The sequence below is a fragment of the Tachyglossus aculeatus genome, chromosome 2 (genome assembly GCF_015852505.1).
Source record: "Tachyglossus aculeatus isolate mTacAcu1 chromosome 2, mTacAcu1.pri, whole genome shotgun sequence".
NCBI classification, from domain to species: domain Eukaryota; kingdom Metazoa; phylum Chordata; class Mammalia; order Monotremata; family Tachyglossidae; genus Tachyglossus; species Tachyglossus aculeatus.
The window spans coordinates 32,867,472-32,893,572 of record NC_052067.1 but is presented as its reverse complement, the minus strand read 5'-3'; the positions used below and the strand labels follow the sequence as shown (position 1 = coordinate 32,893,572).

At 43.4% G+C, this 26,101-nt stretch overlaps 1 protein-coding gene across 1 annotated transcript in view; it reads left to right on the top strand.

Moving 5' to 3' along the window:
• Positions 1 to 1,403: 1,403 nt before the first annotated feature.
• PLCL2 (phospholipase C like 2) overlaps positions 1,404 to 26,101 on the top strand; it is a 177,758-nt gene continuing 153,060 nt past the window's right edge. The window contains exons 1-2 of the mRNA XM_038769225.1: positions 1,404 to 1,475; positions 5,255 to 5,669. Coding sequence (XP_038625153.1) covers positions 5,382 to 5,669 — 288 coding nt within the window. The 5' untranslated portion in view covers positions 1,404 to 1,475; positions 5,255 to 5,381. The remainder of the gene's footprint in view (positions 1,476 to 5,254; positions 5,670 to 26,101) is intronic.

The following is a 26,101-nucleotide window of genomic DNA, read 5'->3' as shown; positions in this document are numbered from 1 at the left end:
GATGAAGACTGTGAGGCCCAAGTGGGCAACCTGATGACCTTGTATCCCTCCCCAGCGCTTAGAAGAGTGCTCGGCACATAGTAGGCGCTTAACAGATGCCCTTATTATTATTATTCTCTGGACCTCAGTGACTTCAACTGTAAAATGGGGATGAAGACTGTGAGGCCCATGTGGGCAGCCTGATGACCTTGTATCCCTCCCCAGTGCTTAGAAGAGTGCTCGGCACATAGTAGGCGCTTAACAGATGCCCTTATTATTATTATACTCTGGACCTCAGTGACTTCAACTGTAAAATGGGGATGAAGACTGTGAGGCCCACCTGGGCAGCCTGATGACCTTGTATCCCTCCCCAGCGCTTAGAACAGTGCTCGGCACATAGTAAGCGCTTAACAAATGCCCTTATTATTATTATTCTCTGGACCTCAGTGACTTCATCTGTAAAATGGGGGTGAAGACTGTGAGGCCCACGTGGGCAACCTGATGACCTTGTATCCCTCCCCAGCGCTTAGAACAGTGGCACATATGCCCTTATTATTATTATTCTCTGGACCTCAGTGACTTCAACTGTAAAATGGGGGTGAAGACTGTGAGGCCCACGTGGGCAACCTGATGACCTTGTATCCCTCCCCAGCGCTTAGAACAGTGGCACATATGCCCTTATTATTATTATTCTCTGGACCTCAGTGACCTCAACTGTAAAATGGGGGTGAAGACTGTGAGATTAATGAGGGCAACCTGATGACCTTGTATCCCTCCCCAGCGCTTAGAACAGTGGCACATATGCCCTTATTATTATTATTCTCTGGACCTCAGTGACCTCAACTGTAAAATGGGGGTGAAGACTGTGAGGCCCAAGTGGGCAACCTGATGACCTTGTATCCCTCCCCAGCGCTTAGAACAGTGGCACATATGCCCTTATTATTATTATTCTCTGGACCTCAGTGACCTCAACTGTAAAATGGGGGTGAAGACTGTGAGATTCATGTGGGCAACCTGATGACCTTGCATCCCTCCCCAGCGCTTAGAACAGTGCTCAGTAAGCGCTCAATAAATACGATTGATGGATTAAAATGGGGGTGAAGACTGTGAGGCCCAAGTGGGCAACCTGATGACCTTGTGTCCCTCCCCAGCGCTTAGAACAGTGCTGGGCGCATAGTAAGGGCGTGCCAAATGCCACTGTAAAGCAAATGGGAGTGGAGGCGCCGAGTGGAGGACGAGGTGGGCAGTGTGTGCGATGCCTCCGGAGGGGAGGGGGGCGGGTCCGGGTTGATTGGCAGGCGCAGCCGGGGAGGTCGGGGGCGGAGTCCGCCCGGGGGAAGGGGAGGGACAGGACCGGGACGGGACAGGGCAGGGCAGGACCGGGCGGAGGGCGGCTCTGGGGCCCAACCGGGGGGGCAACCGGGCTCCCCGGGGCTGGGGGAGACCCCACCCTGCTGCAGAGGACCAGCGGCCGGGCAACAGGAGCCGCCTCCGAGGTGGGAAAGGGTGGCACCGGCCGGGGGGCACCCGGAGGGGGCGGGCGGGGGGGCCCGCGGGCCCTCCAGGGGGATGGGGGGCCGTGGCACCGGGCGATAAGGGCGACGTTGGGGCCGGGGGGACAAGAAGGGGAACAGGAAGATGGGGGGTGGGGAGGAGGAGGAGGAAGCGGAGGCCGGCCTGTCGGGGCTCAATGGAAGGAGCCCGGCCTTTGGAGGCTGAGGTCATGGGTTCGAATCCCGGCCCCTCCACTGGTCAGCTGGCCGACTTTGGGCGAGGCACTTCAATCAAGATCAATCGTCTTTATTGAGCGCTTACTGTGTGCTAGAGCACTGTAATAGTGTGAGCCCACTGTTGGGTAGGGACGGTCTCTGTATGTTGCCAATTTGTACTTCCCAAGCGCTTAGTACAGTGCTCTGCACATAGTAAGCGCTCAATAAATACGATTGATGATGATGATGATGATGACATTTGTTGAGCGCTTACTATGCGCAAAGCACTGTTCTAAGCGCTGGGGGGGATACAAGGTGATCAGGTTGGCCCACGGGGGGGCTCACAGCCTTAATCCCCATTTTACAGATGAGGGAACTGAGGTGAGCCCACTGTTGGGCTCTATATGTTGACTGTCTCTATATGTTGCCAATTTGTACTTCCCAAGGGCTTAGTACAGCGCTCTGCACATAGTAAGCGCTCACTAAATACGATTGATGATGATGTTGATGACATTTGTTAAGCGCTTACTATGCGCAAAGCACTGTTCTAAGCGCTGGGGGGAGATACAAGGTGATCAGGTTGTCCCACGGGGGGGCTCACAGCCTTAATCCCCATTTTACAGATGAGGGAACTGAGGTGAGCCCACTGTTGGGCTCTATATGTTGACTGTCTCTATATGTTGCCAATTTGTACTTCCCAAGTGCTTAGTACAGTGCTCTGCATATAGTAAGCGCTCAATAAATACGATTGATGATGATGATGACATTTGTTAAGCGCTTACTATGTGCAAAGCACTGTTCTAAGCGCTGGGGGGGGGATACAAGGTGATCAGGTTGGCCCACGGGGGGGCTCGCAGTCTTAATCCCTATTTTACAGATGAGGTAACTGAGGTGAGCCCACTGTTGGGTAGGTGCTTGCTCTGTATGTTGCCAACTTGTACTTCCCAAGCGCCTAGTACAGTGCTCTGCGCACAGTAAGCGCTCAATATGATTGATTGAGGTTCAGAGAAGTTAAGTGGCTTGCCCAAGGTCACACAGCAGACGTGGAGGAGCTGGGATTGGAACCCATGACCGCTGACTCCAAAGTCCGGGCTCTTTTCCATTGAGCCACACTGCTTCTCCACACTGTACTTCTTCACACTGTACTAAGCGCTTGGGAAGTCCAAGTTGGCAACATATAGAGACAGTCCCTACCCAACAGTGGGCTCACAGTCTAAAAGAAAGCACTGTTCTCAGCGCTGGGAGGATACAAGGTGATCAGGTTCTCCCACAGGGGGCTCACAGTCTTAATCCCCATTTTACAGATGAGGTCACTGAGGCACAGAGAAGTGAAGTGACTTGCCCAAAGTCACAGCTGACAATTGGCAGAGCCGGGATTTGAACCCATGTCCTCCGACTCCAAAGCCCGGGCTCCTTCCACTGAGCCACGCTGCTTCTCTTCACTTCTCTGGGCCTCAGTTCCCTCAGCTGGAAAAGGGGGATGGAGACTGGGAGCCCCACGTGGGACAACAGCACTTAGATCAATCAATCAATCGTATTTATTGAGCGCTTGGGAAGTACAAGTTAGCAACATATAGATCAGTGCTTTGCACATAGTAAGCACTTAATAAATGCCATTATTATTATTATTATTATTAGGAGGATGAGGAGGCCGGGCTGAAGCTCGCCCCCACGGGGTGGCCTCCCGTTACTTGGGGGGCAAGGGGTCAAAGTTCACTTGGCGCCTGCCTCTCGTTCATCCAGTCGTATTTATTGAGCGCTCACTGTGTGCAGAGCACTGTACTAAAGTGCTTGGGAAGTACAAGTTGGCAACAGCTAGAGACGGTCCCTACCCAACAGCGGGCTCACAGCCTCTCAACCTCTCTCTCTCTCTGCCACCCCCCCTCACAGACACACACACACACCACACATCCCAGCTCCGCCGATTGTCAGCTGTGTGACTTTGGGCAAGTCACTTAACTTCTCTGGGCCTCAGTTCCCTCATCTGTGAAATGGGGATGAATCAATCAATCAATCATATTTATTGAGCGCTTACTGTGTGCAGAGCACTGTACTAAGCGCTTGGGAAGTACAAGTTGAAGACTGTGAGCCCCCTGTGGGCCAACCTGGTCACCTTGTAACCTCCCCAGCGCTTAGAACAGTGCTTTGCACATAGTAAGCGCTTAATAAATGCCATCATTATTACACATACACACTATACACACACACACACACACAGTCCCATACAAACACACGCCCTGCAAATGTCACTGCGGTGATGCCCACACTGCCCGTCCTGCCCGGCCTCATTCATTCATTCATTCTTAATAATAATAATGATGGCATTTGTTAAGCGCTTACTATGTGCCATGCGCTATTCTAAGCACCGGGGAGGTTACAAGGTGATCAGGTTGTCCCACAGTCTTCATCCCCATTTTACAGAGGAGGGATCTGAGGCCCAGTGAAGTGACTTGCCCAAAGTCACCCAGCTGGCAAGTGGCAGAGGTGGGATTTGCAGTCTTCATCCCCATTTTACAGAGGAGGGAACTGAGGCCCAGAGAAGTGAAGTGACTTGCCCAAAGTCACCCAGCTGACAAGTGGCAGAGGCGGGATTTGCAGTCTTCATCCCCATTTTACAGAGGAGGGAACTGAGGCCCAGAGAAGTGAAGTGACTTGCCCAAAGTCACCCAGCTGACAAGTGGCAGAGGCGGAATTTGAACCCACGACCTCTGATTCCCAAGCCCGCGCTCCTTCTCTATTTTTAGGGGAAGCAGCGTGGCTCAGTGGAAAGAGCGCCACGGGCTTGGGAGTCAGAGGTTGTGGGTTCGAATGCCGCTCCACGACTTCATTCAATCGTCTTTCTCGAGCGCTGACTGTGTGCAGAGCACTGGACTAAGCGCTTGGGAAGTCCAAGTCGACAACATCTAGAGACGGTCCTTACCCAACAGCGGGCTCACATCACTCGTCAGCCATGTGACCTTGGTCGAGCCATCCAACTTGTACTTCCCAAGCGCTTAGTACAGTGCTCTGCACACAGTCAGCGCCCACTAAATACGATTGATTGATTCAACTTCTTTGGGCCCCGGTGACCTCATCTGGAAAATGGGGATGAAGACTGTGAGCCCCACGTGGGGCAACCTGAGCACCTTGTAGCCACCCCAGCGCTTAGAGCAGTGCTTGGTACATAGTAAGCGCCTAGCAAATGCCATTCATTATTATTATTAATAAATTCGATTAAATGAATGAGAGCAGAAGGGAGAGCATCCGAATAGTCGTGTGTGTGTGTGTGTGACAAGGAAGGAGAAACCGCAGGATTTTTTTTGTTTTCTCTCCTCCCACTTCTCCCTCCTCCCTTTCACCTTTCTTCCCCGTCCCCCACCCCCAAATGGGGGGCTGCCTGGAAGGGGGAAGGTGGGATTTATTTCAGAGCCTCCAGCCCGAGGAGAAGGGTGTCGCCTATGTACGTGTGGGCTTTTCCCCCTTTTTCCTCCTTTTCCTTTCTTTCTTTCTCTCCCAGGTGCTGAAAGGCCGGGGCTCTGCCGTGAACCCACCCCGGCATTTATTTATTTCGCCTTCTCTTTCTGCAGGAATTCGGCCGCCGATCCCCCGGCGGGAGGTCGCATTGGAATCTACATTTAAAAAAAAATATATAAATAAAAAGCGGAAGAAGCCGTAGAGGAAGAGGAGGAGAAGAGCATTGTGCTTGTCGGGCGGATGGCGGAGTTCGGCCGAGGGGGCGGTGGGGCCGGGGGTCTGCCCACCTCCCCTGGTCCTGCCCAGGGAAAAGTGGCCTTCAAGGCGGGGGATGGAGAAGGAGGAGGAGGAGGCCTTGGAAGACCACGCTACAGCGACCGAGGTGGGGTTTCCAACGGAGACTGTGCCCTGGGGGGCTCCCTGGGGGGCTCCCTGGGGGAGGAGGCCTTGGCCGCCCCTGGGACCTCCACCCCGGCCCCGAGGGACAGCAAGCCCGGAGGCATCCCCCGCAGGACCAGCATCATCAAGGTAGGAGACCCCACCCACCCCGCCGGGGGTCGAGGGCTGGGCCTTCCCCCCCCCGGAATCAATCAATCAATCGTATTTATTGAGCGCTTACTGTGTGCGGAGCACTGTACTAAGCGCTTGGGAAGTCCATGTAGAGACGGTCCCTACCCAGCAGCGGGCTCACAGTCTCAGAGGGGGAGACAGAGGACAAAACCAAACGTGCTAACGAAAGAAAAGAAATAGAATGGAGATATACAAGTAAAATAAAGAAATAAATAGAGTAATAAATATGTACAAACATATATACAGGGAAGGTAGAGTGTGGGTGGCAGTGTGGGAGTGGGTGACTTGGGGGGCTGCAGAAGGAAAGGGGAGGGGGCCCATCCTCCGGCCAGAAGGGAGGCGGTGGGAGCCCCAGAGGGCAGCCTGCTGGCCCAGAATAATAATAATAATAATAATAACGATGATGGTGTTTGTTAAGCGCTTACTATGTGCCAAGCGCTGTGCTATCTGCGGGCACGCCGCCTCCAGGCCCGGGGGCTCGCCCTCCATGCTCAGGAAGCGTGGCCGGCCAGGCGATGGGCAGCCGGGCAGCGGGGAAACAACATCTGTGTGTGTGTGTTTTTCTGTATGTGCATGTGTGTCTGTGGGTGCATGTGTGTCTGGAGGTGCATGTGTGTCTCTGTGGGTGTTTGTGTGTCTGGAGGTGCATGTGTGTCTCTGTGGGTGTATGTGTGTCTCTGTGGGTGTATGTGTGTCTGGAGGTGCATGTGTGTCTCTGGGTGTATGTGTGTCTGGAGGTGCAGGTGTGTCTGTGGGTGTATGTGTGGCTCTGTGGATGTATGTGTGTCGGTGTATGTGTGTCTGTAGGAGCATGTGTGTCTGTATGTGCATGTGTGACTGTGTGCCTGTGGATGCATGTGTGTCATCTGTATGTGCATGTGCGTCTGTGGGTGCGTGTGTGTGTGTGTGTATGTGCATGTGTGCCTGTGGGTTCCTGTGTGTATAATAATAATAATGGCATTTATTAAGTGCTTGCTATGTGCAAAGCACTGTTCTAAGCGTTGGCTGTGCATGTGTGTCTGTGGGTGCGTGTGTGTCTCTAATAATGATTGCATTTATTAAGCACTTACTGTGTGCAAAGCACTGTTCTAAGCGCTGGATGTGCATGTGTGTCTGTGGGTGTTTGTGTGTCTTTGTGTGACTCTGTGGGTGTGTGTGTGTGTTGGGCGGATTGGATGGATCGGCCCTGCTGCGAGCAGAGTTTCCCTTTGCCAATGGTTGCCCACCAGGGGACCAGGTTTGCCCTTTGCCAATGGTTGCCCACCAGGGGACAGGGTCTGCGGTCAGTAAATCACTGGCAGCCGGAGACGCAGGTTGCCCACATTGTTCCCAGCGTATGCAAAAGAAAGCGTGCCCTTTTGCCAAAGGCCTCAAAAGACTCATCCCCCAAGGTCTGAGCCTGTCCTCGCTGGCGTGGGCAGGGGTCCGGCCTTTTTCTTCCGCCGTATTAAAACGCCGGGCTTTGTTTTCTCGTGGCCCCCATCGGTTTCCATTTTCAACACGCTGCTGTGGTTTCTAGGTGCATCAGGAGGGTCTTATTTAGTCGGAAAGCCTTAGGTTTTGAAGACGGGCCTTTGTTTGAGTTCAGACTAACTGTATGTTTTGGTCCCCGATGTTAGAAGTATTTCTGTTGGGAGTAGAGTAAGGGAAGAGTTGATCAGTTAAGTTCAGGGCTTGTGGAAGGGCCAGTGCTGTTTACTTTTCATGTTGGGTGTGTAGGACCTTGCATTTTGAAAATCAAGGGGAATTCAAGGGCAGACGGCAGCAAAACACAGTGGACGGCGTAGCATCCACTCTTCCTGTCACAAAAGTGATGCTTATTAGCCACCGATAAGAGGGAGTGGGAGAGGCAAACGTGTCAGAGAAGCCATCGATAACATTTGGCAGGGAAATTTATTGGCCCTTTCCATCTAAAGGGTTCTGAAAAATCAGAACCCATTCAACAACTTTCTACGATAGTCCAGAGAAATAATGCCACCCTGACGATTCTGTGGTATAGGCGGTTATGAAATTAGTTTTTGCTGTGTCATCTGTTTGCATAGTTTTACCAAAGGGGCAAGAATGCAGGATTTAAAGGTCCAAGCTTTAGCCACTTGAAGCACATATGAAGAATTAAAATCAAGACGCTAACTGTAATTTTGGCCGCCCTAGGGTCAACTTTTGCACTGAGGCATTTCTGAAGTGTGCATAAAAGTTGATGATCAGCTGCCCCTTTCAGCCGTGCCTGTTAATCGATAGTTCTTTACTGTGTCACTTTTCGGTCTATATTAGGTGTTGAAACTGGAGGTATTTTCTGTGGGGTTGATTTGAAAAGTCTAAGGAGGGCACATTCCACATTACTGGAAACTGTTTTTCTTGTTGTTTGGACTTTATTGTACTTTGTAGAATATTTATTGTATCTTTGCACTCTATTGTTTTTCTGGAGATATAAAATGTGGTTGGCAGAGCTAAATTTTATTTTAAAACAGTACATTTAACTTTATAGGAAACTGAGAAAGGACTATGTTTTGTTTAAAGAAAAATACAGAATTTGGAACATGTCAGAAGTCAAATGTAAAGCCACAATCCTGGCAGTATATTGGAATAAGTGATTTAATTGCCTCTTGTTTTGGAACTAGTGCATCTTAGCTCATATTCATTGCTATTCTCTCTGGAAGGTATTTGACCCCTTTCTTCTCTTTGTTGAAGCTAATGAGACTTTGGGAGGATACTTGAGTTCTGGAAAGTTGTAAAGTTCTCTTAGATAATTTGATTCCTCCTTTCTCTCAATTGTTCTCACTCTTTAAAGGGTAAGGAATCATTGAAGCTTTGGTCCGATTACTGGAAGCTCGGCAATGAGGCCACCAGGCCTTTATAGTGCTGCTTTTCTGGGCAGATAGATGTCTCAGGGAGAATATTTTTATTTTGGACCCTGATTAATAATGTTTTAAAATTAGAAGGTTGAAAAATCTGAAAGATTTAAAAATGCTTTGAAATGAACATATCTCAAAGAGTAACTGTGTAATTACAGTATCAAGATGCGTCTTATATTAAAAAAATAATAGTTCTGTCATTTCTCTTAATGTAAGCTCACAAAAACTGACCTTACCAAAAAAAAAAAAGGAAGAGGCGAGAGGAAAAGGGAGGCATTGTTTAGAAGCAGAAAAGCATGACAAATGGCAAAAACGTTAGAGATATTCCAAGATAAAATATACTTGCCCTTTAAAATTGTTTCTTTGAGACTAAACCTGGTTTCATAGATTAGTAGTATAAAGTTTGTTGGAAGGCTACATTTTCTGCAATAAGCAGATAATCAGATCCACACTGACGGCACCTCCTTTTATAGGACCAGTATTTATGAACACTCAAAACTTGAACTGTTACTGAGCCTTACTCCTGTAGCACTTCCATATAATTTAATGGAGGCAAGCACATCACTGACAAATTCTACCTATTCTTAATAGTGAATAAAATATGTGTTAAATTCTAGTGTACATTAGGAATTAGGTCCATGATTAGATTCTCTCTCTCTCTCTCCCTCTTTTTTTTTAAGAGAAGTCATTAGTGCTATGCACTTGAAATAATCCAGTAAGTGGAAACTTACTTTCATTTTCCTCTCATAAATCACATAATTTTAACTTTCCCGTATTTATTTTGAAACTGATGATTTTGTTCGGTTATTCAGGTATCTTAATGGTACTTTGTAAATAACTGAAACTCCACAACCTTGTCTGAAAAGTGAAGTTTATTTTCTAAGCTGTACATTAATCTTTAACTTCAAAAAGAGATGGAAAATTTCAATTTACTCTATCTGTTCATGGCATTTTAATAATAATGAATTGGATAATTTGCTTGGGTACTCTTAGCTAAATGGGATGTGTAAATTCAATCCTTAAACTCTTAAATCCCAGAAGGAAATGGTATTAATATTTTAAATTGCCTTTTAGGTAATAGGGCTGAAACCGAAGACTCACTCTACACAGTATGTTGTACGCAAATGTTATTGTAGTAACAAATTGCACTATGTCACAAGTTTAGAAATTTAAGTGACACCTGAAATAATTTTCTAATAAAAGTACTTCTCTATTAATAGTTGTGATTTATAGCTGCAGTATTGGTATTTATTAAGTACCTACTGTGTGCATAGCTCTTTACTAAGTGTTGGAAAAAAATATATGGGTGAAAACTAATCCCAGTGGATTGACAATCTAAGATAAGAGGGAGTAACTGATGACAGACATCTAAGGGATGATAAAACAATGAAAAAACAAAAATAGCCTAAAAGGAAAAGCCAAAAATAAAAACCAAGAGAGCAATAGGGTTCTGTGGTTAAAAAGGAGAAGGGTTTCATGTTCCTAGTGGCTTAGAGTTCAACAGTTAACGGCTACAGATGCCTCCACAACCTTCTAACATTCTAAAATCTGGGTTTTTAAAAATGATATTCAAGTGCTAGGCACTGTACCAAGCATTGGGATAGATACAAGATAACTAGGTTGGGCACAGTCCCTGTCCCACATAATCCCCATTTTACAGATGCGTAACTGAGGCATGGGGAAGCGAAGTGACTTGCTCCACGTCACACAGCAGACAGGTGGTGGAGCTGGGATTAGAACCCCAATCCTCTGGCTCTCAGGTCTGTGCTTTATTCAGTAGGTCATGCTTCTGACCATAATTTTGCTATCGTTCTTAAATGGTAACTGCTTGAATCTAGAATATGTCTGCTTCTGATAGATTTTTTTAAACCACACATTGTTTTGACATACTCCTGATAGCCATCATTTTTTTTTTTAAGTTGGGCTGTGGGTCGATCAACATGTCTAAACTTTTCAGTCTCGAGTAAGTTTCTGGAGGAGGCATCAACCACCACCAGCAAATATGCTGAGTGTCATACCAGCTTTGAAGTACTCCATTTTCCATTTTCTGTCACCATTTTCTGTTTCTCTGGGCCTCGTGGAACCAGGCGTGCTCCTGGGTTTGGAACTCAGGTTCTCTTCTATTCATTTGTGCGAGGGGCCCAAGGATTGGGAGCAATGGACTGAGAGGCTGGAGGGCCTTATTGGCAGCATCTTGCTAGATGCTCCTTGTGGGCAGGGAATGTGTCTGTTTATTGCTGTACTGTACTCTCCCAAGCGTTTAGTCTACTGTTCTGCACATAGTAAGCGCTGAATGAATACGATTGACTGACTAACTGATAATGGACAGCCAACGGTAACCAGACAACTGCTCTGGGAACAGCACTGTCCCTGTCTCACCCTTCCAGCAGCATTAGCAGCTAAAAAGGCTGGTGATCCCTGTTCCATGAGAGAAAGGCCTATGTTATGTACATGCCCCATACGGTATCTAAAATGTTCCGAGCAACAAAAAAAGCCTGCCTTTATGGCTTGAAGTAAATCCGTGGAAAAAGCATTCAGGATTGTACATCTAAGATCAGCACACCTAGTTCTACTAGAACCTGTGCTTTATTTACATGATTTGGATGTGACCTGATGGAAGAATTAGGAAGTGTTCTTCTCACAACACAAGTCTCTTCTGACGTAGCACAACTTACAATTGGGGACAAGTGTATTTGGCATAGGTTGTACCCCCACGGGTGACTGCAGTCAAAGCAAGAGGCTTCTGTGCTTCTCAGCCCCTGCCACAGCCTTTGTGTTCCTCACGGGACTTGGCGTTTCTTTGTGTTTTGGCAACCTGACCGTATTTTACACAGTAAAATAGCAATGAATGGCAAGAGCAGAAAGTGGTCTGCTAGTGGTGGACATAATAAAGATATAGGAATTTGTATTGCAAACTTTTTCATGTTGGTAACTATTAAACCATCTACCACCTTCCCCCCAACCCATTAAATCTCACTGAATCGACAGTTACCATAATATGATTTTCCCATATCATGAGGGTCTTCAAGAACCCTTGTGTTATGGAACTCTCTGCAGAATTATTGTGTCTGACAGACATACGGGAGGGAAAATCAGCAGTCATTTCCTCAGTTTAGGTCAAAGCTTGTGTGTGAACTCAACATGAAATAGGCTTGTGGGATCACAGTAGTGTGGCAATTCTTATTTAAAGGTGAAAGTGACATTTGTGATGTTGATAACACTACTTTTAACCCCATTCTAAGACTAACCCAGCTCCTGGAGAAATTTTTCATGCATTCCGAACTTGATGATCTTGTCTTTTTCTAGGGAGGACTTTTCTGTCTTTCAGAGCATTGTAGTATTGCTACCAACCACATTAATTCAGCTTTGAAAAGCACAAAATGAATTTAAGCCATCAGTTTGGATAGTTCAGGTTAAAAAAATCTTTCGGCTAACTGACAGTTCTCTAGTTTACTTTGTGCTGGGTAGGTAGCCTGACAGGAAAATGCTTGGATACCCAAGAAAGGCATTTGTTCTCTGCCAATTCTAACAACTTTGGCCAGAATTTCTAAGCCAATTTCAGCTCCTAAAGTGGCTGCCAGAGGATTTTTAACCACTGCAAATCTGCTTGCCTTCTCTCTTTTTTTTTTTTTTCCCTTTTCCCAGAATGTCCTCCAGTGTTTGAGAACCTATAGGCTGCATATTAGGGCTAGAAGTTAGCCTGAGGAATCATCAGTCAATAACACTGAAGGGCTTACAATGTTCAAAGCACTGTACTGAAGTTGGGAAGAAGACCTGGACACTAATCAGTCCATCAATTGTATTTATTAAGCTCTTACTGTGTGCAGAGCACTGCACTAAGCATTTGGGAGAGTACAATATAGCAATATAACAGAAGCATCTTGGTCTGCAAGGGACTTACAGTCTGTGGGAAGTTTGGGGAGACAGACTCACTGGGAAAAAGGTCAATTATTAAAATGGATCAGAACAGGGGAAAAAACAGATACAGTTACACAGTGAAGTAATTCCAGCAACAGATAATATACTAGAACTATAATGTACCATCCTCTGATGCACATACTTCAGCCAAACAGTCCTGTGTGAAAAACTGTCCCGATAGTCTAAAGGTCTGGAAGGTCAGGGGAGGGGAGAAGGGGCACCTACTTACACGAGAGTCCTTGGGTGGCCATTCGTGGGCCCCCAGGACCCTGATGTGGCTTTGGATTTCAAGTTGTATTACTGGATTGGTCTACAACACAAAATGATTTGAAAATTTTTTCTTTCAATATGCTTGTGTGTTGCTAATAGTTCTGCCATAGAATGCCATTTCATGATGCAATTTTTGATGTAAAGTAAAATACAGCATCATAATTTAGAAGCGTCATAACTTGTATCTGTCTATGACAATGCAAAACGTTGGGGTGTTAGAGGAAATGGTGGGGCACGCATGCCTAGCATTGGAAGGGGGTGAGTGCTAAAATATGGGCATGCCTCAACATGGAATTCTTCAAGACTGCAGACTGTACATAGTAGGAGAATAGACAGCATAAACCATGTTGCTTCTTAGAATATTGCCTCTTTAATAATAATGGTGGCATTTATTAAGCACTTACTATTTGCAAAGCACTGTTCTAAGTGCTGGGGAGGTTACAAGGTGATCAGGTTGTCCCACGGGGGGCTCACAGTCTTAGTCCCCATTTTACAGATGAGGTAACTGAGGCACAGAGAAGTTAGGGACTTACCCAAAGTCACACAGCTGACATTTGGCAGAGCCGGGATTTGAACCCATGACCTCTGACTCCAAAGCCCGTGCTCTTTCCACTGAGCTACGCTGCTTCTCAATACATTCAGAACATCCTCAGCAGGTGGTATATATTGGGTGTTAAGAGCACTTTGAAAAATACCTTTTCCCCAGTTTACAGATGAAGAAACTTAAGCATAGAGAGGTTAAGTGACTTGCTCAAAGTCTCAGAGCAGTCCAGTGGCAGCTCTGGGATTAGAACCTGGGTCTTCTTGCTCCCAAACCCTTGTCCTTCCACTAGGTCATACTTTATCCCAGAAAATGACAAAATAAGACACTTATGTAAACAAGTTATTTACAGCTCCATATGCAAGTGTTAGGAGTGTTCATTCTCTTTTTAGTCTATTTCCTGAAGTTTAACGCCACGTTGTTCTTTTGCCAACACTGAAACTTTCAGCCAGACTCTACCCATCAGTTACTGAACCACAAAACTTCCAAATTAGTACCACCCTACTATTTTTCCACACTAGTGCCATTCTTCACAAGTTAAGGATCTGTAGTTTTCTTTAATGTCTGTCTGCTACATTGCAAGCACCTTGAGGGAATTATCATGTGTACTAACTCAGCTGTACTCTCCCAAGCTCTTAGTATGGGGTTTTGCATACAGTAGGCACTCGGTAAATACCATAGATCGATTTCAGTGCCTCTTACCGGAGGCAACTGACACATTAAACTTTTAACTCATTTTTCCCTCAAATGAAATCAACAGTGCTCTGCACGCATTAAGCACTCAATAAGTACGATTGAATGAATGACCAATGCTTTCCCGTATTGAATATTCTAAAATTGATTTCTAACCTAACTATACAGAAAATATAAAAATTTCTATGATGCCTCATACTAGGATACTCTAGTACTTGAATTGAGTTTTTTGGAACACTGGTACATAATTCTGAATATTTTGAGTATTCTTGGGTCAATCAATCAATGGTGTTTACTGAACACATACTGTGTGCAGAGCACTGTACTAAGCACTTGGGAGAGTATAGTACAACAGAGTGGATAGACTGTGAGCCCGCTGTTGGATAGGGACAGTCTCTATATGTTGCCAAATTGTACTTCCCAAGCGCTTAGTACAGTGCTCTGCACACAGTAAGCGCTCAATAAATACAGCTGAATGAATGAATGGATAGACATGTTTCCTGCCCACAGTGAGGTTACAGTCTCGTTCTTTTAGGACTCCCATTTTAAAATATTGTAACAAAAAATTATGGCTCTCTTGCAAATGAAATAAAATTATATAAGCAAGGCCCCTAAAATTTGTTACATCAGATCTGTTGTCCTATACCCTATTATTTGATTTTGGTGAATGAATAATATTGTAGCCTAAAGGACAGTCTTTCTTTTTGTTGACTGTCAAAGCTTTTGTTTTGACTAATCTCCTATTTTTCGTGCTATTTTTAGTGCTGTTAAATGTAGGCAGCTGTGATACTGATCTATCCAGAACTTAGTGAAATACTTCTTTTATTTATAAAAACTTAGAATTTGTGGAGCGATAGTAAATAAATTTGCATTGTGGTAGAGACAGGACTCATGCGCTGTTGCCCAGTTCTTATACTGTGTTGTTGCTGTGTAATTTTGGTTTGGTTGCTTAACGGTCCTAGGCGCTGTTAATTTAATTACATTTTTCCTCTTGTAACACTGGAATAAAATATTTTCTCTACCAAATCAGCTCCGATTTATGTGATATGGTTCTTTTTTATGCAAGACTAACAGAAAAACTTATTCTTTGACCTGATTCTAGGGACCACAATATTTTTCCTTTATGTTCTTGTCTTTTTCTCCATCCTCTTTCTCTCTTTGTACTAATCTCATCCCTCTTAAAGTTATCTTTTGTGTTTTTTCAGTGATGACTTTTTTTGTTACTGTGCAAGCATTTGTCACCTGACTTTCACTTTCTTTTTTCTAGTGATTTTGCTTCAACTCACATTTTTTTTTCACACGGGCCTCATTTCGTTTTTGGTTCCTAGGTGATTTGATCTCTCAAGAAGCTTTGAAACACTGGGGGCATTTGTTACTTTCTTTAGTAGTAGTTCCACTGTCTTTCCTTATTTGTGTCTCTATTATTCTTTTCCGCTTTTCCTGTCCTCTCCCCTTAAACAAATTTTTTAGTTTCCCTGCTTCCTCTGAGCCTCCTTTCCTTGATATCCCCATAAAGCTACTTACTGCTTCATCCTCCTGTCTGCCCCTGTCCTCAACCCCCAGAAAAGTTCTCTTCCCAGCACATCTGTAGGTAGCTCCACTCCCTCTGCTTCCATGAGTCTCTCCTCCCAATCCTGGGCTTCCTGCTCTTTCCAGTGTTCTGATTTTCCTCCATTGAGTGGAATTTATTCGTCAAAAGTTGGGGATGGGTATATTGCACTTCTCCAGATCTCAGCCTTTCCCTCCTGCCTAAGGGTTAAACCTCAGCACAGAAGTAGTCAAAGGGTGCAGGATGTCAAATTCCGGGCAGTCTCCATTTGAGTAATGGTTAAATTATACAGAGAGACTGATAGATGGACATCAAGAGCTCTATCAATCTAGACATATAGAAATACTTATCTGTGTGTGTGTGTGTATGTGTGAATATATATATGATGTATATATGGAGAGAGAGAGAGATGGAAAGAGTGAGATGGATGAAGCGTGGCTCAGTGGAAAGAGCACGGGCTTTGGAGTCAGAGGTCATCGGTTCAAATCGCAGCTCCGCCACTTGTCAGCTGTGTGACTTTGGGCAGGGCACTTAACTTCTCTGTGCCTCAGTTCCCTCATCTGTAAAATGGGGATTAAGACTGTGAGCCCCACGTGGGACAACCTGATCACCTTGTAAACTCCCCAGCGCTTAGAACAGTGCTTTGCACATAGTAAGTGCTTAATAAATGCCATCATTATTATTATTATTATTATGAGGTGGTCCAACTTTCTCATTTCGGGCATGAGGATGAGGACCTGGGTTCTAGTCTTGGCTCTGCCACTTGCCTACCGTGTGACCTTGGGTAAGTCCCTTAACTTCTCTGGGCCTCAGTTACCTCAACTGTAAAATGGGAATTAAGACAGTGAGCTCCACGTGGGGCAAGGACTGTGCCCAACCTGATTTAGCGTGCTATCTACCCCAGCAGTTGGTACAGTGCCTGGCACCTAGTAAGTGCTTAACAAAATGCCATTAAAAGAAACCCCCCAAAACTTGAAACAGAACATTGGTTAAGTGATGGAGCTTTGAGAGAGTGAGGCCAAAGAGGAAGAGGGGGAGATGTGGAGCTAAAGGGAATGGGGGAAAGGAGAGAAAGGTAAGGGAGGGAGGAGAGAGGAGCCAAAGCAGCTCTGGAGGCAGGAAATTCACCTCTCTCTTGGTGCACCCTTTGACCAGGCTTCAGGGCCAGGGTCAAGGAATGGTAAGAATCTTTGTCCCATCCCCAGAGACCGGTGAGGACAAGAGAAACCCTGCAGGTGCTTGGCCATGGCCTGCCGGCAAGGACAAAAAGTGAAACAAACCCCTTGGTTATTTCTGGCCCCTGCTATTTCTGGTTATGTTTCTGCTTCAGCAGTCAGGTGGGCAAGTTTCAACTGCCTGCCGTATCCTAAAACCGGGGAGGCAGTGGGGAGGGGGAAAAAAGGTAATAACTTTGCCCCTTAGGAGTGATGGTCTCCTACGTCTTCATGGAGTTGGGATCCCTGTATAAAGATCAGGAGATATGCTATATACCAATTATTTTTTCCCTCCCCTCTGGAAATAGGTTTCATTTGGGAATTTTCAGGTTTGTTACTTAACGTAGTTTCAATTTAGGAAATAATTAGTCATGATCATCGATACACAGTCACAAGAGTAGATTCTTTTCAAGATCCTTAAACAGAAGAAATGAATAAACAGAAATCAAGATAAAAAAAAAAATGAAAGAGATTAGTGGAATTGACAGTGGTTTATTTTAGTAGTCAGGTTATTTTGTTACCTAATGCCAGGAATTCCTCTTGTTCAGTAGGAGATGGGTTTGTTTAGCAAGAGACAATTGCCTTCCATAAATTCTATTTGACCTTTTCATTGTATAAACCTTTTTAACTTGATCTTGAGTTATACCTACTGGCCAGGAAATAGAAGATGAAATTTTCCTTTGGAAACTGTACCCTTTGGTAGCGCCTATGATGGTGATTAAACCAAAACTCACTTGATTTATAAGGTTGCTGCTGTAGTTTTCCATGTTGCTGGCTATTTTTTCTGACAGTCAATTGTTGAAAGTAACTTTTTTTGATCAATTTTTATTTTATGCGGTACTGTTGCTTGGTTTTCTGTTTTAATAGTTGCACCCCATTTTGTGGCTGATAAGGACAGTGGGCAGACCCTGAGTCTGTGTGACTCTTAAAAGAGAAGTTTCACAGTTAGAATGAAAGACCAGAATATTCTCCTGTGGTATTACTGTAGAGCCCTTTACTGGATGGAGTCATGGATGTTAATTTGTCCAGAATTATCATTGTTATGAAACTTGGAGTTGTATGTTATTTACTGATTTGGAAATGGCAGACATGGACCATTTTAACAGGAACCAATTAGTAGCTTGGTTTAGAAAGATATAATACCCCTTTACAGTTAGACGTGCACAAAAGCATATTGATTAGTACATTTAGCTTCCAGCTATGGTTGAGCAATGTGCTATTTGCATATTAGCACAGTTGAATAAAAGAAGATGTTATGTAATACTGCTGTTAATAGCAGTAATAAAACAGTTGTCTCTTCATATTAGGCATCTATTTTTGATACATATTTTGTGGTGTTTAAGTGTTAATTCATTTAAAGACAGGCTATATGTATACACCTATCTAAGAGCAGACTGAACAGTGTAGTGACTTGATGACACTAATCCAGTTCTCTCCGTCCTGGAAGGCTACTGATACGAAGCAGGGACTGGTTCTTTCCACCATTTGTTTGGCATGTTTAGGAAGGGATTCACTGGGCTCGGGTTATTTGTCTCATGGGATGAGGCCACTGTCCTTTACTGTTGCGTTTAGTTTTGGTAACTATTTTGTTGATCCTGGTAAAGATCCAGGACATCAGCAATTGACTCTCTTTCTAACTTTCTACTGCAGTTTCCTTTTCCTTGAGCCATTGTTAACTGTTCCTCTTGTCCTTGATACCTGATAGTGGCTCCAAGTTGGTACAACTGTGAGGCATGGGTATGTATTTGTGCTTCTGCCTACTGATGGTCTGGCTCAGTTGAAATAAAATGGAACGGCCTGGATTGTAGCTGGCGAGAAGGGAGGTAAGGTAGGAAGAGGCAAGGTGATGGAGAGCTTTGAAGCCAATAGTGAGGAGTTTTTGCTTGAGACAGAGCAACCACTCGAGATTTTTGAGGAGGGGTTGACGTGCCCAGAACCTTTCTGTAGAAAGATAATCTGGGCAGCAGAGTGAAGTATAGACTGAAGTGGGCAGAGACAGGTGGTTGGGAGATCAGAAAAGATACTGATGCAGTAATCCATTGGGGATATGATGAGTGACTACTAACGTGGTAGCAGTTTAGATGGAGAGGAAAGGGCGGATCTTGGCAATGGTATGAAGGTGAAACCAGCTGGTTTTGGTGACTGATTGGATACATGGGGGGAATGAGAGAGGGGAGTCAAGGATGACACCAAGTTTGCGGGCTTGTGAGATGGTAGTGCCATCCGCAGTGATGAGAAAGACAAGGAGAGGACAGGTTTTGGGACTGTCATTACTATTTACTCTTTTATGTCGTATTAGAAGTAAACCGGGATGGGAGAGAACTCCGGTATAAACAGATGCTCCAGAACCGGAGTTCTGATTATGAAAATTGTTGTTTGGTAGTCCATTCAACTGGGGGTGGTGACCCTGTGCTGGAGAGGGGCTGTGGCGCCCACCTCTTGGTCACTAGAGCTAGAACTGAGTTGTGGAGTTTTTCTGGGTGCCTTCCCCCTGGCATCTTCGTGTTCCCCTCACACCCAATCAATTATTCGTATTTCAATCAGTCACTTGTATTTTTTGAGTGCTTACTGTGTACAGAGAACTGTACTAAGCAGTTGGGAGGGAACAATATAACAGACACATTCCCTGCCCACGATGAGCTTACAGTGAGGAGGGTGAAACAGGCATTAATATAAATGAATAAATTATGGATATGTACATACGTGTTGTGGGGCTGGGAGGGGGGATGAATAAAGGGAGCAAATCAGGGTGACACAGAAGTGAATGGAAGGAAAAGAGGGCTTAGGGAAGGTCTCTCGGAGGAGATGTGCCTTCAATAAGGTCTTGAAGAGGGAGAGAGTAATTGTCTGTCTGATATGAAGAGGGAGGGCATTCCAGGCCAGAGGCAGGACGTGGGAAAGAGGTCGATGGTGAGATAGACGCGATTGAGGCACAGTGAGTAGGGTGGCAATAGAGGAGTGAAGTGTGCAGGCAGGAGGTTGAGGGGGCAAGGTGCTTTAAAATCTATCGTAAGGAGTTTCTGTTTGATGTGGAGGTATAAGGCCAACCTGAACTGAATGTTTTTGTAGAAAGATGATCTGGGCAGGAGAGTGAAGATTGGACTGGAATGGCGAGAGGCAGGAAAGTCAGCAAGGAGGCTGATACAGAAATAAAGTTGTACCCCCTTAACACACATCATTCTAGAGTCAGTCGTTTTTGTTTTACCTTAGTCTGAGCGGCTGTGTGGTCATCAGTGTTTCTGTACACACTTCAGGAGAGAGACATTTAGTACTTGATCTTGCAGCCTACAGTGAAATGTTCTGCCGTAAAATAGTAAAGACAATAACAATTGAAAATTACCTCCTTATCTTTCTGAGTTTGAAGTGAGGATTTGAGACAGTATGACAGTTATATTTAGGTAACAGGCATGATTTATATTCAGAATGTTGTTTCTGAATATTCAGTGTTGACAATGAACTTGAAGTGATAAGTTGAAAATGGAAAATCTTGTCATATCTTATATTTCTGCCTTTTCTAATGTGTGTTGCTGGACTGAACTCAGATTATTTGAACTGTTTCTATCAGGCTGTGAGACCTTGGGGAAATTAGTTCATTTCTCTGTTCCTCACCTATAAAATGGGAATGGTACCTATCCATTTTTCTTTTCTTTTTCTTCCAGTGAGATGATGTTAATGTTAATGATGTTTGAAAAGAAGCTTGAAATCATCAGAAATTAAAGCCTCTGAAACTAATGTTATTAGAAGAAATAATAGTTTGTAGCAAAAGAGTAAAGAAAAGTCCATACGCTTAGTGTCGAGGGTGCCACATCCAGGTAGTAAAAGAAGAATATTGCAGTTTTAAATGAGAAAGCGCATTGTTCCATGCTGTTCCAGCACACTCTTTTGGGGGCTCTCAGTGGTACTTTTGGGGACTCTTAGTAGTACTTTTGGACCTTCTCGTTTGTAACATAATTTCTCCAGGAGGCAGCATCAGGGAGCCTAGTAGTTTGCTATTGGAAAACGTTGTTTTGAGGCAAGTGCGTGTTTGCGTGCCTTAATCTTTTTTTTCCCATCATATTAATTAAAGAAAGTTATCTTTATCTCCCCCAAGCACCTTTGTGTGGAAGGCAACTATGTTACTCAAACAGAAACCCAAACAGCAAAAAATAGATTTTTGCTGTTGTTGCTTCAGAAGAAGTTCTTTTTACAGGAATGGGTATTTAAGCAAAAGTGAGTTTTTTTTCTCAGCTGTGCCCCTGTTATTCAGGAAGGTTAGTCTGTTGCTCTACTGTGTATTCTGATAAGGGAAGACATCTGCATGGCCTTGGAGCTTTTAAAGTTCTATTCAGACATCACAAAATCTTTTAGAAAGCTAGTTGATCTGCTGAAATTGTAAGAAAGGAGAACGTGTTTTAGTACGTCATTGAAATGGCCACCTGTTGTGTTTAAAAGTAAGGTATATCTGTTACAGGGGGGAACAGCTTCCAGAGGGAAGGAAGGCCTTTCAGAATGTGGAGTTTGTCATGCCAGTTGTTAGGCTAACCCTTGAACATGGACATATTGCACTACTGATTAGGTCTGGCCGTTTTCATGTCATATAATTAGAGATGTTGCTGCCTCTGCAAATTACTTCATACTAACTTAGTGTTGTATTTCATGTTGTGATGTTAGTGTGGATGGATTTATTTTTGATTTAAAAGCTGACCTTCCTCATCGGGTATTTAAAGATTAATACCCAGTGGATATTTGAAATGTGTAAAGTGCCTTGACCCTTAATATAAATGAACAAATAATACTACAGTGCAGTATGGTAGTGAAATACAAGACATTGAGAACCTATATCTGTCAGTCTGTTAATATTAGCAAATGCTAATTTGTCTGGGAAATATGTATGCTTGTTCTTTATTTTAATAATCCAGATTTCTGACTAAGGAGTTTTCTTTTTGATGACTATATGACTAATCCCATTGAAAGAGAAAATGTTAGGTTTAGAAAAGTGTTAAAGAGTTATAGAGATTTGAGAGAAAGATTTTGCAGATTAACTCTTTTTGAAAAGCTATATACTTATTTTCTTTTAAGCATCATGAAACAAAATCAGAATTTCTTCAGCCAGGTATGCTGACCTGCTAGGCACTTTCTTTATTTTGGCTACCTTTAACACATAACTCAACAGTCTCAAACCAAAACTATCACATGTACTATTAAGAGTTTTAGGTTTTGCCAAACCTAAACCTAAACCTGCAGTATGATGCACTGTATTATTTGGTTAAAAATTTTGGGGGTTATTTTGGTTAAAGTGTTTCTAATGCAAAATTAAATTTTGAAAATTAAACAGAGAAAGGAAACACTCAAATTCTGTTGTAATAGTAGTAAGGGTATTTACTCAGAGGCCTCCACAAGGCAACATGATGTACTAATCATTTAGGAAAGTACATGTTCCTGCCCAAAAGGAGATAGCACTTTGAAGGAGGCAGACATATCAATCATTTGTATTTATTGAGCGCTTACTGCATGCAGAGCAATGTACAAAGTGCTTGGGAGTATATAACAGAGTTGATAGACATGTTCCCTGCTCAAAATGAGCTATAAATATTTATAGATAGTTGAATCAGAATAAGTAAATGAGCATATAGTTTTGTCATATGTACAGAAGTGTTGAAGGTGGATATAGATAATTATATCTAACTGCTAGGGGCAGCTTTTGGATTGTTATGAGTCTAGGGTTTTTTTAATTAATCGGGGAAGATTTGTGTTCAAGGATAGGACTTAAATTATACTGAGGAGGACTGCTTTTTTATTGGTCCCAGTACCACCTGGGCCAAAACTGTGCTCTTCAGGCCTGGAGGAGATTTTTGTATATTTTGAAGGATCATTTAACCGTAAACTCTAGTAAAACTTTTTAAATACCTGCTCTAGTCATATCATGACTAGATTATTGAATCAGCCCCCTCACTGGTCTTCCCCTGCCACCAGCCTCTCACCTGTCCAATCTGGACTGCATGATGGAGTGTCACCTGACACACCTCTCTGTACTCCTCATTATCGTCCACAGGCTGCCTGTGTCTTTTCATGTAAAGCAAAAGCACCTCACATTCAAAGTCAAGACCCTTAGCAAAGACCCTCCCCATCTCTCCATCTTACTCCCCAGCTCGGTCTCTTCACTCCTCTCAAGCTGACCTTCTTAATATACCTTGTTTTTTCCCTTTCTATTGCCCACATTATTTTCCCAGCCTGGAGTTCCATCCCTCTCCAAATCCAACACATCACAGCACTCTTCTCATTCAGTGTCCTCCTAAAATTCCACCCCTTCCAACAAGCCTTCACTAATTAGTTCCCAGCAGTCACAAAGCCACCTGCAATCTCCAGCAATGTATGCTCTCAACATTTTTAATGTATGTTATTCAATTGTACAATTATTTCCTTTGATTACTCTCTGTAAATATTTTAAAACCTGGTTGCCCCATTAAAGTGTAAATTCCTTGTGTTTTTTTGAGCTTTGTAAGCACTAAGGCACTCAAATAATGTTACTAGTATTCTTATTGTTTCCCTTCTTTGGTAAATCATGGGTTGCTATTATTGTTTGAGGTTCCACCAACCACATTAGGTTGTTCGACTGTTAACTCCCTCTTCTATTTTTGTTAATTTTCTACGTTTGTATCCTCGCTTTCTATACTGAAGTACATGTACAACATTGTTCTTCTAGAGGCAGTCCAGTGACTGTGCAAATGATGGAAGTGATAGTGCCGTAGAGTTTTTCAAAGACTGGGTGGAGTGAGTTTATGAGCAAGGTATTTTTTCAGTTTTTCCTTTACCGAATGATCATTTCTTTCCCCAGGCCTGTTAGTCTAGTAGTAAAAAGTCAATCCATGCAAGTCAGCATTTATCTGTTATGCTTTATGCTTTATGAAAGGGTAGGAGGCAGACATAATTTATTTTCAAGACTTAATCCCTTTGTTGACTTTGTGAAAAGGTGCTAGTAGCTGAGTGCCATTGGCATAAAACAGCTTCCTACAACTAGTGAAAAGCATCTATTGACAGGTATCAGACTATGTAATAGTTATCAGACCATGTCATTAGAAAAGGTCACTGATTTCTCTTCAGCAGCTATGCACACTAGTTAACTCTAGCTTGATCGCTGATTATTGGTATTCTTAACCTGCCTTGACAGAGGAATAAGGACTTGAATTGTATATCAATGTTCTCAATCTCTTATACCTCCTTTTTCCCCCAACCCACACCTCATTCCTTCTCTTTTGATTTTTAGTAAGGTTTTTACCTAGACAGGATTATTTTAGATTGCGAGAAAAGGCAACGGGGGAGTAAGAGTTAAAGGTAATAGCATTATCTGAAGATAGCATCTAGCTTGCTCCTGCCGGAAATTTGTGAAATAAGTTGAGCTAAAATACATGTTTAGATTAGACCACTGCCAGAGCATTTTCTTTTTGTTCCTCTAGTTCTACGTATATTTTTCTAGGGTTCACTGAAGAATTCTGTGTCATGTTGGATTTTCAAAACCTCTGTATATCACAATAAATGTGGAAAGAATTAAAAATTGCATTTCTTCTATTATGAGATTTATTCCAGTTTAAGACTATTGTCTTAAAGTATTTTGCCTGTTAATAGCAAGTCCTTTAAGTGCCTGGAACAAATTCATTACAGTTTTCTCAACCTTCACTTTTTCTAACAACAGAAATAATTGGTAGAGATAATATCCCAGAGAGCCGGCCACATGGTCCCTGCCAAATCCTAGTGGTAGGACAGACGGGGTTGCTGTCATGCACCTGTACACTTGGTTGAGAGGGTAAATATTTTTTCAGATTTCAACGATATGAATATTTCTATTTCATTTATGAAACTGCTAGTCATTTTGATAGTTCAAAACTAAGCCTTTGGTGCAGACTTTTAAATTGTGCTCTAAGATGCATTGTTACTGTAAGCTGTTACGACACATTGCTCTTTCATAAATGCAAAATTGATTTCTACATGAGTCGGTTTGGTAGAACCCTTCCCAATCTAACATACCATTTGTTGGTAGTGAATAAATTGCATTAGGCTGTGAGCCCCATGTCCGGCAGGGCCAGTGTCCAACCTGATTAAATTAAATCTACCTCAGCACTTAGAATAATGCTTGTCACATAGCAAGCATGCAACAAATACCATAATAATTGTAAGAGAAGGGCCATTCTGTTGCATAAATCTGCATTTTTGCATGTTCCTGGGCAAAAAAATTTAAGTCTATAAACAGGAAATGAAACACTACAGGGGAACAGGAGCCTTGATGTAGTCTGGCAGTTGCAGTCATTACCAGTAATTATTAAGCATTTACTCTGTGGAAAGCACTGGACTAAGCATCATCATCATCATCATCAATCGTATTTATTGAGCGCTTACTATGTGCAGAGCACTGTACTAAGAGCTTGGGAAGTACAAATTGGCAACATATAGAGACAGTCCCTACCCAACAGTGGGCTCACAGTCTAAGCACTGATTAGATAGAAGATAATAAGATCAGGAACAGTCTCTGTCCCACATAGGGCTCATAATCTAAGAAATGCTGACCCATAGGGAAAGTTTTTTTATTTAAAAGCTGCACCGTTGGAACTCAGGGCATGAAGGATTAAGAACAGGGGTGAGTGTTGAGTGTGAAGAGTGGAGACTCCTCTAGTCACACCTGCTACTTTTCAGAGTAGCTCTGAGCTATGGGTAGCTCCTGTGGGCAGGGAATGTATCTGTTATATTGTACTCTCCCAGGCACTTAGTCCAGTTCTCTACACACAGTAAGTGCTTAATAAATATGATTGATGGATTGCTCTGAGTGAGCAAGTACTACCTGGCCCTAGAAATGACCCATAGTGCCACAGAGACGCACACAAGTACACCAGGCAGTCTGATCTTGGTAATGCCATTTTTGCCTGTTGAGTTCTAATTCTGTTGGACACTTAGTGTGGGAAAATGATGTGAAACTTCTTTGGTCAAGTTTATTTGTAAGGTTTCTTTCGAATATGAATTATCAGTTGTTGAATAAGGGTTCAGGATTGACTAAGACTGTCTCACGTTCATTGCATTTCTAGCTATTGCAATCATTGTAGAATTAGAAGTCACCCATGTTTGACTCTGATTTGTTACTCAAATTGCTTTGCTTATATTTGCTAATTTGTTTAAACTCAAATTGTTCTGTTTTTCCCATTTTTTCATGCGTGATTTTTTTCTCCCACTTATTTGTTTTGTGTCCATGAAAATTAAAAAGGTTAGTTAATTTACTGTGATTGTATTATCTTACTAAAATAAGCACTCTACTTATCTGGAAGTCTATTTTAAATGACGTCAACATTTTTTCATGAAAATCCTTTTCATTATGTTCACTTTTTTGTGCT